General features: G+C 44.6%; 1 protein-coding gene across 2 annotated transcripts; it reads right to left on the bottom strand.

Moving 5' to 3' along the window:
• Positions 1-1,574: 1,574 nt before the first annotated feature.
• Positions 1,575-9,848, bottom strand: WBP2 (WW domain binding protein 2). Of its 2 annotated transcripts, none has more exons than XM_030013360.2 (8): positions 9,703-9,848; positions 7,787-7,895; positions 7,098-7,233; positions 5,412-5,504; positions 4,992-5,108; positions 4,642-4,764; positions 3,405-3,481; positions 1,575-3,227 (listed from the first exon to the last, which is right to left on the bottom strand). In XM_030013360.2, the coding sequence occupies exons 1-8, from the start codon at positions 9,759-9,761 to the stop codon at positions 3,174-3,176; spliced, it is 768 nt and encodes a 255-aa protein (XP_029869220.1). In that variant the 5' UTR covers positions 9,762-9,848; the 3' UTR covers positions 1,575-3,173. The 2 variants fall into 2 exon arrangements, with proteins under 2 accessions (XP_029869220.1, XP_029869221.1); XM_030013361.2 differs by having other exon boundaries at positions 9,698-9,827.
• Positions 9,849-11,991: the final 2,143 nt, after the last annotated feature.

Raw genomic sequence — 11,991 nt, 5'->3', positions numbered from 1 at the left:
TTCTCACCTCCCCATAGACCATGCCAAGCTCTAGCCTGGAGAAACTGAGACATTCACCAACAAACCATTGTAAAAAGCTCACAGCTCAGAAGCTGCTGATTTAGCTCGCTAATACCCATGTCGAGGAGAGGAATATTTCATTTATTCCAGCCTGACTCATCCTCTCAACATATTTTCCTTTTTCCAGGCAGCAAACCTCATGGTCTCGCTGCAGATCTTACCACTCGTCCACACTAGTGTAAGACAGTTATCTTGAACCATGGAGCCAAGTTCTCATCAGAGCAGATATCTAAATGTTTCTCCTTTCAAGCACGCTTAGTTGAGGAAAGATTTAAAAAAAAACCTCATGGGTTTGTGCTGATCATTGGCATGAGAGCTGCACAGTGAGTGGTGCTGGGCAAGAAACCTGGAAACTTCATGCAGTCTGTTTTCTAGGATTATTTGTCCGGGAGTAGAGGGTAACTAGGAGGGAGCCATTTTAAAACAGAAGAGTACAGAGAGGCTTCTGCAGCATCTTACACTTGGACCAATGTGATTCAGGAAACCTCGATCTGAAGTAATTTAATTCACAAAACAGGATTTATTAGGTTCTTACTAGGCTGTAACATTTTATCTCTTAATGCCTTCCTTCTCCACCCACCTCTTGCTACAGAAAACAAACCCAAGTGGCTCAGCCAGCCTTAAAATGCAGTAAAACTGCCATGTGGGAGGACGTGAGGCTCAAAAGTGATGTAGAACAGAATCTGGAAGATGTCCACCCCAGTTATCAGGGAGTTCAAAAGAATTAAGGCAGCTACCGGCAGCTGGGAAGAGGAATGAAGCCAAGCAAGGTTTGGATGTTACCTGTAAAGTAGATTCTGAGTAACTTCTGTTTGACACATGTCAGCGCAAACCAGAGGGACTCACCCGATCTCAGTAACCACAGGACCAGATCCCGCGTGGAACTCCTCCTCTCCTGCCCTGCCAAACTACACTGACACGCCTAATGCTGCTCACACACAAGGAGTAACAGCTCTCACACTGCTGCTGGAGCACATCCAGGAAGAGCACTTCATGCTGCCGGAGTAACAACTCCCCACTTTTCCACAGAGAAGAGCTAGCTACCAGGTTGACCACACCACCTTAGAGAGTTCAGACCTAACTGAGCAGAACTGCCTAGGTATCTCAGCACACTTAAAAAAAAAAAAAAAATTATGGATTGCTTTTAATTAGAGACATATTTTAGAAGCAACAACTCTGCTGTGTCCCTCAACTACTTCTTCGAGCAATAGGTTACAACTTTTACATGGGCAATTGGTCTGGAAAAACCATCTGGGTAACACATCTGGGTAAAGTGTTAAGCAGACGCCTCACTGGTTTACAACAGGAATTGCAAAATGGGCGTTTGTTCGGAGACTTTAACATCTTATTTTCATTTCAACAAAGTCAGTCAAGAGAAATCAAGCAACTGATGTCATCAATGACTAGCCAAGAACAAAATCCAAGTGATTTTGCTGTTTAATTCTCTCTCCCCACCCAAAGCTAAGTCACCATCAAGTTTGCCCACTCACACACAGACAAATGCACACTGTAAGTTTTGAGCTGATTTCTCTTTACTTCACAGTCTTGGCAAAACAAATCTGCATTCAAAAGTCATTTCACATTAATATATTAATCAAACATTTTCAAAATAAATATTTTTTTTAAAATAACCATTTCTTTACATCACTGCAGTAGCAATTCTAGAAAAGTCAGTGCACAGACAGTAGCAATTTGATTAATCAGCTAGACTCAAACAAAAAGAAAACAAGGAGGTGGACCTTTTTTCTCTCCAAGCAGGCTGCATGCAGCAAGTCTCAGCAGTTTCCTAGCACACAATCTTTCTTCACACTTGCTGGGAAGGATTTCCTCTCTCACAGCTGTCAGAAGTCAGTAAAATCTGATTTGTGCAAAGCTTTGTACAATGCAAAGTTTTACAACCTGGATTCTGATCAGTCCTGCAGAGGTTCTGCATACTAGAGTTGTTGCTAATGAGATCAATGAATCAATGCTGCGGAAGGAAAACACTTGAACCTTCAGTCCAAGGAGCCCACGTACAAGACACCGGGAAATAAATTCACAGCTGATCCAGGAATGCTAACAGCATTAAACAACATTCAAATGAGCAGCTCAGTTGCACCTAACAGCTTATTCCAACATTTTGCATATTCTCTCAAGTGCTACCAGGTCAGAAGTAAAGCAACTATTTTCTCCCCATCAGCTATTAATTCACCAGTTAAATCACAGCAGTAAGTTGCTTCACTGGCCAAAATGTGTAACTTGGGTTACAGCAAAGGAAAAAAAAAGTGCATTATAGACTACAAAGAGAATATTTGGGACTTAGTGATCTCAAGCCCACATATCTAACTGGAAAAAAGATACAACAGAAAATTAGTGTTCCCATATGATCTATGACTAGTTAGATGCTACTAATCAACCCTGTAGAGAGTAGTATGTTTTCTTAAGGGAAGCCTGGCAGCATCATCATACACAGTGCACAGCAGGAAAATTTGGAGGGCTACCGGATTATTTGCTACGATTGTAAGGAATGACTTTGCTAAAAAGACCAAGAAAGTTTAATAGATACCTGAAAAATGTAACAGACATCTATTTCCTCTGAGATACCAAAGGTTCCCTTTGAAGTCCTTTCTCAGTAGCAGAGGGAAAAATTGGATGTGATACTCTGGGTTGCAAGGAATACCCAGAGACATCCCTGTGTCCAGAGATGTTCTCGGCTGCACACTAAGGTAAATTCAAGACACCCACCACACCATCCGCAAAAGCCTTGTTTCCACATTATGAGCATGTTAATTGACTGTTTGGAGCAGCTGCTTACTCCAAAGAGGTATAATTTAAGTATCAAAAGAAACAGACGTAAGTGAAACAATCACAGATTAAGAGAACCTCCAGTTCTAGTGAAGCCGCACACGGGGAGAAGGGAATACTGCGGTAGGACAGCAAACCCTCAGAGCTCTACCAGGTAACCCAGGCTGCTGAAATCTCTCCCCTTGCTCTGCTCTATCTACCACTAGAGTCCATGAAAGCTATCTGCCTTGGGGGAAGGCTCTACTCCTCAGTGCTATGGACCATGCCCCAGGATTCTGCCAAAATGGGAAGTAAGAAAGCAATGAGTTGTGGAGAAGTTCTGTGTTAGCTTATTGGTTTTTCTTGTCCTCTGGTGGGAAGTATGGAGGAGGAGGTGGCTGGTCCTGAAATAAAGACAATAAAAGAACATCAATTCATGGCTAAGAAAAAATACACCCAAAACCCCCAAAACACAAAACACCAAAATCAATTCAGACAAGCTTTGCCGTGTCACTGAGAAAAAGAATGGCTAAATACCCACTGGGGCTCACATTGCAAACAGAGACAATACAGGAACTTACCGTGGGCATATAGACGTTATGTGGGTTGACCGGGCTGTAGTAAGCACTGGCAGCGGCTTCGGCAGCCTTCGCTTCAGCTGTCACAGAAAGAGAAGTTACAGATTTGGTGACACACAGAGAACTTCTACAATCAAACAAAAACTCCACATATTCCTGGCCATCAAGTGTTACTAACAGAGCACTATTTGACCAATACTGAGTTGCAAAATAGCTACAACACAATTGTGCATTATCTCTTCCAGTTGCTACAGGATTGTCAAGTCTGAAGTGAAACAGACCAAGATTTAGTTTGGAAATGTCACCCGGGACTTGCCTGTTAGCCAACAAATAAATGCTAACATCTGTTCTGCCTGAATACAGACAATACCCCTTAAAAAGGCAGTCAATAAGCCATCCTTCTTGGGAGTGAAAACACAAGACAAAACAAAAATCAGCACAAGTTTATAGCAGCTCAGGGGACTCATACTTTAAAGATGGTAATTTATGAAGATAATCCAGATCCTCTATTTCTGCAGAACACAAAAATCTTGTACAAGCATCTGGGTCAGTGCCACTTTCCAAATAATAATTCAAAGATGATTGGTTGTTTATTCAAACCAAAGAGAGAAGTTAAACCCTTATCCAAATATCCTTACCTGCAAGAGATCTATTGTTGTGTCCAACTGCAAAAGCTCTTTCCCCCCTCCACATGCAGACCTTTTAAGATCATGTTCAAAATAATTTTGATAAATCCCAAATGAATTAAAATAAGACTATATTTCCCCAGCTCCTTTCCATCATCTATTCCTCTGTTCCATATTGTTTAAGCCAAAGTAATCAGGTTAGAGTGAAATGGGGGAAGGAGGAGCAAATATCACCAAAGCCACATTTGCTAACTGAAACGGACTAGAAACACATTTCACCATCAATTTCTTTTTATTCATCTATCAGAGCAGGATTACCACAACAGGAAAATCACAAACTGTATTTTTTCTGTCGCAAGAAGAATAAATCCAGCTGCAAAATATCCGCTAATGGTATCTACCCTGGAGAGAATCAGGCTGACCTCCAGACTGAGATGGATATACAAGGCTGGAGATTAGGGGAGCTCCCTAATCCCTCTCCTAAACAATTCTGACTTCTGAGTGGACCTTCTAAGTTGACTCTAAGTTCCCCGAGAGATAACAGACAAGAAACAATGTCCATTTCACAGGTAACAAAACCGTTGTGAGCTAATTCCCCTGAACACACTTCTTACCTGCAGGAGTGGTGGGCAGGTCTGGACCGCTGACCGGGGGTTCCATGGGCCCTGGGTACGGTGGGGGTGGAAGCTGCATGTAACCCATGTCTCCATCCACCACAGGAGGGCCAGGATAAAACTCTGTCAGGAAAGGAAATAACACAGCAAAAGACTTAACTCCTTTGGGTGGGTCACAGTATACAGCCAAAAGAAGCCAAAGGCAAATATAATTAAGCTCAGAAACAAAAGTTGCACAGTGCATCAGATCCAATCTAAAAGACTATGTAAAATTTGTGTTTCTTCCCCTTTTTTACCTATTTTAACTCTTGCTAACTAGAATAATCCCCATCCTCAATTCCCAGACTTACCAGGAGGAGGTGGTGGGTATGGATAGCCCCCATTAGCTGCAGCTGGTGCGAAAGCATAGGATCCATTTGGCATATAGGAATAGCCGTAAGCTCCATTGGGTATTTCACCTCTGGAGACTGGAGAAGTAAAGATAAGTTGACCTCATCAAAACATCAAGCCTGCATCAAATGCAGGCCAAGAACTTCAACTAACTTAAAGAGTTCTTATCTGAAAAACAAACAAGCTCCATCCCAATAAATCTGCTGTTCACTGGATGTGAAAAAAGTACTTTTTAAAGCAAGCAAGTTCCAGATACAGCCTGAAACTCACATGGATTTGAATCCAACCTGCTGCAACCTAAAACTGCCCTTGCTGCGAGATGAAGGCAAGGCCTCCAGAAATCACAAAACTGTCTGGCAGACAGCACCAGACTCCTGTACCTTGCGATGCCACCTGCAGCATACGCTGCCCAAACTCGATAGCGCCTCCAGCTGAAAAGGTCATCTTGAATGTGGCAGATCCCTCCCAGCCACCTGCAGGGAGGAAAAACAGAATCCAGAAGCAAGAAGCCGTTTTGATGCTATTTAGCTTCCATGTGTTATCTACAGATGCCCTGCATATAATTCTTTAAAGAGCTTATCCCAAAAATCCACAAAAAAAATAAATGCAGATAAAGTGGCAGAATTACCCTATTATCAGAAAAATTCACATTGGGGTATTTTCAGGTCAAGAGACACCTGAAGAAACATCAATGAGGGAGACCTTCAAAAGCTTTCTAAAGTTGTGCCTGTTACCACACCAGCTGCCGACAGACCAAGCTATCAGAAGCGCTGGATTTGCTCTAGCTTTGTATAAGATTAGTGCAGAAGACAGGGATTTTGTTAATCCCGTTTGCTAAAAAGCCTTTGCAACTACACCTAACTGTCAGCTATAAATTAGTTTGGGAGTTTGAGTGCCCAATGAAGGAAAGAGCTTAATGAAAAACATGGTCCGCATAAATCCATTAGAGTCTATGGAAGATATTTCAAGTCAGGATAATAATAATAAAAAAAAAAAAAAAAAAATTAGTGACATCTCATATTACAGACTAAAAAAGAAAAACATGCACAGCCCAGAGTCCCAACAATGCATCAAAGCAGAAGCTGTGTCAGTGCTGAAACAGGGACATGCAGATTAAAGAGCCTTTTGAGCTAAACCAGACTCTCATGGCTGTTAAAGCAACATCCTCATTAAAAAAGATAGCCTCTGGGGAAAATTCACAAAGATCTAGCTAAAGCCATTTGCCCTTCATACAGTTTACAGAGTTTGTCATTACTGCTCAGGCTTCCTCTCACACTGGATGGTCCCACTTTGCTCCCACACAGAAGCCACAATGCTGACTTCAGGATTACAGACTGAAGTCTCCTAAGCACTGCACTGTGATTTCAGTGCCACAACTAATAGACTAAATCAAGCTGGGGATGAAAGTTTACTGAACTATGTGCCTTTGGTAAGAAGGGGAAGCAGAAAATAGTGACTAAAAAAAATTATTCTTGAAAATGTCTACCACAACCTTCTCATCAAACATAATATGAAACCACCCCTTGAAGATTCCCTAATTTCTAGACAGTCCACTTTCTTCCAAGTGTCATTTTTACTGCTAAGATGCACTATAGCAATAGCATGCCCTTCCTTGAATTGCATAAGAAACTGATGATGGAGAACAGCACTCTGGAGATCTGCACCTGAAAACCCAAACAGATCCAGAAAGGATCACAAGTCTTTGGCATAGGAGGACTTGGATGCAGAATTAACAGGTAACCCCAACGGACCAAAGCAAAATGACATCCTCGCTCTTGCTGACTCTGCTCTGATGTTTACTCAGTGAGATCACCTGGCTGATTGAACGTAGTATTTTGCACAGAGGGCAGGAATGAGATTGGTTGCAGAACAGATCTGTTCATTGTAACTGTACAGGGAGCAGATAAGGGGAATATTTTTAGCTGCTAGTTTCAAAGAAAGAAACACATTTTAGCAGTACTGTAAAAACCCATTTGGTCAGCATCCAGTTTCAGTTACACTGGATACTTTGCTATGAATTGTGTAGCTGAACTAAGATACAGAATATAGATCTGTTCTATACGTACCTCCTGCCTCTGCTTTCACTGTACCCTTAATATAATTCGCTCCAAAGACAGGCTGCTTAATCTCGCAATCTTTCAACAAATAAAAGGGCATCACAAAAGACTGCATAGCATCCTTTCCTTTTGATACAAAGATAACCTGAAAAGAAAATAACATTACAAAGAGTATTTAAAACAAACAGGAAGCACAGCCCCGATTTATTATCTGAAGAGACTTTTCGATGGACTGAAACACCCTCCCACATCTGAAGTTCCTCATCAGTTCTGCAAGCCAAAAGCTACACAGAACAGCCACAAGGGTAAACCGAAGCCTCAAGGCAATAAAGCCTTCCAGAAAGACTACCCTTGCTCAGATAATACTCCTTCCAGCTTCCAGAGAACTCACTGCTCCGCACAGCTATAATTTAGTAGCTGTGCTGTTGCATTCCACATTTCCAGACCATTGCTAATTTCCAATCTTGAAGATGCCTGATGGACTAAACAGCTGCCTATATAAGAACTAATCAGATTTATTATCTTTTGACAAATAGATAGGATATGCAATGAATTCATAATGCTCCCCAGAGGGAGAGGATGAGCCATACTTCAAGGGATAGTAGATTATCCTGACTTTCATGCATTGAGGACATTTAAATACAGAATCGCAAAGAGCCCTTATCTCCTTACACAACATAAAGCCTTTTACTACTTACTCGGTAGGGAGTCAAGAAAACACTCCCTTTCTTGGTCCCTTTGAAGGCATCTGGCATAGGTTCAATATCACTGAAGGTAATTTCTACGTGATCATAGGTCATCAAAACGCTGCAAACAAGATGAGAGATGAGACACGGTGTTACAGTGTTACAGCTCAAGGCAGCAGTGCAGTATGCATATAAGGTTATTGACCTACCAAAACTGCCTTTAACCTCAGGCCAGTGCTCAGCAGACAAAATCAGTCTGGCTTGCATTTTTTTTTTGTTGGCAGTAGCAACTTAAGTAGTACTGGCTGCTTGCTCTCAGCCCTGTGTTCCCTCCTCAGTGTGCTGGCACAGCTACAGCTGTCTGCATAGCCAGGCAGTGAATCTAGTCAATTGAACTGATCAAGATCTCAAGACATGTTTTTATATATATATATTTTTTTTTTTTAAGGTTGTGTTGCATTTCTGCTGGATCAGTTCCCTAATTTGGTTCACCACAAGTAATACAACAGAGGAAGGACTGCTGAAGCAGGAACTGCTCAGGCTAGCTTATGCAACATGGCTGTTGAAGGTCTAACCACAGCTTAAGCATCTCTGTCACAAAAATGCGATCAAGAGGAACTCCCCTTTCTTGCCACTAGACTTCATTAACCCACGTTGTCTGCACTGACTCCTTAATTCTCAATTTGAAACTGACCTGATTAAAACCAGTGCAATACCCTTGCATGGATACAGCAGGTAAGTTGTATTAACATAACAGCATCCACATTAGGGACTCTAATCCCTAAAGCTGGAGAAACCTCCACCACCCTTATCTTTGGCAGCTTACGCACTACCATCCTCAGTCACTTGCCTTTGCCTTCTCCCAGCAAATGCCTGTCCCTCCAGCAAAAGCTCCGGAAGGGCACGGGAGCCAGCAGCTCTGTTCAGGCTACAGCGTATCAGCTGAATCAACCGCCACAAGCAGCCTGGGCTGCCGCGTGAGAGGTAACCCCTGATCCAAGGCAGGCTGACAACTGAGAACAGTAACACGTTAAGCTACCACGGTTGTTTGTTTCAGTGAATGCAAATTTAAGCCCCAGAGTTGATCTTACTAAGTTCTTCTAAGAAGAGTCACAACCCAAATGGAAGTCAGGTGCAGAATTCCTATACCAATGTTTAACTGGCCTCACAGAAAGAAGCCCTGAAGAATAAACTACTCCTTTGTCCCAGAAGCAGGCAACTGCCACGTCAGAACCAAAGCACACTGGCAGACACAGAGGGTGAGGACAGCCCATTGCCATGCAGACAGAGGCAGCTCTGTGGAGGCTTTCTGTTTCCATGGTTATATCCCAGCACCTTTTCCCCAACACTGTTGCTCCCTCCCGAACACACGGAGGGGGTGTGTGCGCAAGGAACCCAGCAAACCAAAGCGGGCAGGCTGCCTAGCGCTTCCCAAGCCGGCAGCTCTTGAACAGAGGCACACTGCAGGTGCAGCATCCCAGCTCTTCCGCAGTACCGGGTGGCGAGAGAGGGGTGAGGCTTGGGTCCAGGCCAGAATCACCTGGCTGGGGACTGAGCTCTGCCAGCTCTCACTGAGCACTCGGGGGAGAGGCTGGGAACAGCAGTGAGAGCCAGCAGCCGGGGAGAGGGGGGAGCTGGCAGGCTGCGGAGGGGACCGGGGTGGGGGGGGGGGCCGCGGGTGAGGCCCAGCAGAGCCCCCCCCGGGGAGGCCCAGGGGGCTACATACAGGCCCTACCCCCGTAGGGAAAAGAGGGGAGGGTGAGCCCAACCACCTCGGCACCGAGAGGGTTAATTCACCCCCCACCCCCTCAACCGCTCCCCCTGAGGGGGAAGAAAGGCGGGGGGCGGGGTGGGTGGGTGAAAAACAGCTTCCCGCTATCCCCCCGGCGACTGCGGCCGGAGGAGGGGAGAAGGGGATGGCACCTCACTTCTCGCTGTTGTTAACGATGACGCCGCCGCCCTCCGAGTGGTTCCTGTTGAGCGCCATGGCCGCCGCCGCCGCCGCCGCCGCCTCCTCCTCCTCACAGCGCCGAGCCCACTCTGCGCCTGCGCGGGAGACGGGCTCTTACGTCACGGAGGGAGCGAGGCATGACGGGGCGGTGGGGCGCGATGCATGCTGGGAGTTGTAGTCCGCGGGCCGCCCGCCGGCCGCCATGACACCCCCCTCCCCTCCTCAGCAGCCGGAGGAGGGGAGGGGGGTGTCATGGCGGCCGGCGGGCGGCCCGGGGAGTGCCCGGTTTGAGGGGTACTTCCAACCCCGCTCAGCCCCAAACCGGCTCCCCAACCCTCACTCACCACCTCCATTGCCCCCCCAAAGCCCAAGGGCAGCAGGCCCAGCCGCTGTTGGGACGTGCTATCCCTGAGGAGACCCACAGCCTCCAGCCCCTGCTCCCCCCCTCGATTTATAATCAATATTAATTTACTGAGCTCAAGCCAGCTTAGGTTTTATTAAGCTTCCTCAGTTTTCTAATACATAAGTGTAGGTGTAATCCAAAGAGCCAGTCTCCTTTTTGGGAGAGCTCTCTAGTGTGTTTATAGACCTATTAATCATCCCATTACATGTCCTGCTGACCATATATAATAAAATGATTTAAGTTATTTAGAGTCTGCCTGATCTTGGCAGCAGTTTTTCTGGCTTTTCTGCTCGCAAGGGTGCTCCAGCATAGCGGCGCTTTGCGGGTGGAAGTTCGCCGAGCACCCTGACACTGTTCAAATCAATGTTTTGTTTTAAAATCCTGTATTTTGCTGCTGTTTGCACCTCATTTTTTATCCTGAAGACATTTCCTGGCTGGCTCACTAGCGGGTAAAACATTTTCCCTAGGAGGCTGTCCAGTTTTGCACGCAAGAAGGGGCTGTTCGCACATCCCATGCAACCACAAGTGATTTTAACGCTGTTTGGCAGGATCTCCCAGGGAAAACCCTAGAATTAAGTGAAATGGAGAGAAAATTGGGCTTTCAGGAGGTGGGCAGGGCAGAATTCAGATGTTTGGTAAAGTAGAATAAAAATCATCCCACATACCTGGTGGCACTGCACATAAAGCGAGTCTTGGCCCCTTAAACAGCGAAGATGCTTGCTCCATTTCCAACAATTTTGTAATTCACGTTTGATGCACGCTTCATGTTTCACACACTTGCAAACGGATTTTTGAGCCTGATATTGGCTGCTCTCCATGCTGGAATCAATCACATCCTAAAATTACCCCTTTACATCGGAGAGTGTTAAAACTGGAAGGACTAACCAGTCACCCTATAAACAAGTCAGGACCCTGTCTGTCTGGAAGGAGGGATGGAATCTGGGAGCAGGAAAATATCTGCGGTGTTTGCAGAGCTACAGTAAGGGTCTAATCTCCTGCCTCCAGGGGCGCAAGCAGGAGGAACTCTTAAAAAATTAACGATTGCATAATTTCATTAAAAATAGGACCCCTGCAAAACTAATCAACTGTTTCAAAGGGCTCCTCATAGCAATAACTGACAACTGTATATGAACAATATACAACTATATGTTAAGAGCATATATTATCCTAAATAGTATCTTTTTATATGGATTTGAGCTTTTCCCTGCAGGATTTGCAGCCCAGCCCTGTCTGAGTGCCTGAGAACCAGATGGGGTGTGGGGGGAAAACCAGAAAAACTAAATAATGGAAACCAGATTTAAATAAATGCAGTGACATAATCTGTACGGTTCTTGGCAAGAAAAGAGCAAGTTTGTGCTTTTCATATCCGCTTTTTCAATAAGCTGTAAGTTTCCCTTTTAAGAAATGGTTGTAACAAACAGTCCTGATTCCTCTCCTATTAAAGTCAGTAGCAGACATCCACTCGGCTTCCACCAAAGCGCCCAGCTGAAACACTGCCACCTCGCAGGAACTAAGACTCGCTGAATAATGTTTTTCTCCTAGCTCCAGCTGACATTTGGTATTAAGAAATGCAGCCTTCATTTAAAAAAGGTGCCGGTGTAAGTGCCGGCGTGCATGGGGAGCTCTAGACCTCCTCGTCACATAGAAAACCTTGGAAATTTATACTCTAAAAACTGAAAACACTAAGGAAAAAGTGCCTAATCTGTTCATCTTTGTTATTTCTAAGCTGAGGACAGAGGTAGAAGAGAGAACTGAGACAATTCATTGTTTTGAATTGCCCAGGACTGACAATATTGTTATTGGATTTTAGGATTCTTCCGCTCCTTTTACAGTCAAGCAATAAAAATGTGTATTTGGCACAAT

Source organism: Aquila chrysaetos, chromosome 5 (genome assembly GCF_900496995.4).
Source record: "Aquila chrysaetos chrysaetos chromosome 5, bAquChr1.4, whole genome shotgun sequence".
In the NCBI taxonomy this organism is placed as follows: domain Eukaryota; kingdom Metazoa; phylum Chordata; class Aves; order Accipitriformes; family Accipitridae; genus Aquila; species Aquila chrysaetos.
The sequence above is the reverse complement of the archived record's forward strand: the minus strand, read 5'-3'. Positions and strand labels throughout refer to the sequence as shown.

Coding starts and splice junctions, on each gene's coding strand:
- WBP2 (XM_030013360.2), bottom strand. CDS start 9,761: ATGGCGCTCAACAGGAACCACTCGGAGGGCGGCGGCGTCATCGTTAAC. Junction 7,234..7,786: donor TTTTCTTGACTCCCTACCGA/GTAAGTAGTAAA, acceptor TTTTCTTTTCAG/GTTATCTTTGTATCAAAAGG. Junction 4,765..4,991: donor ATACCCACCACCTCCTCCTG/GTAAGTCTGGGA, acceptor CTTTCCTGACAG/AGTTTTATCCTGGCCCTCCT.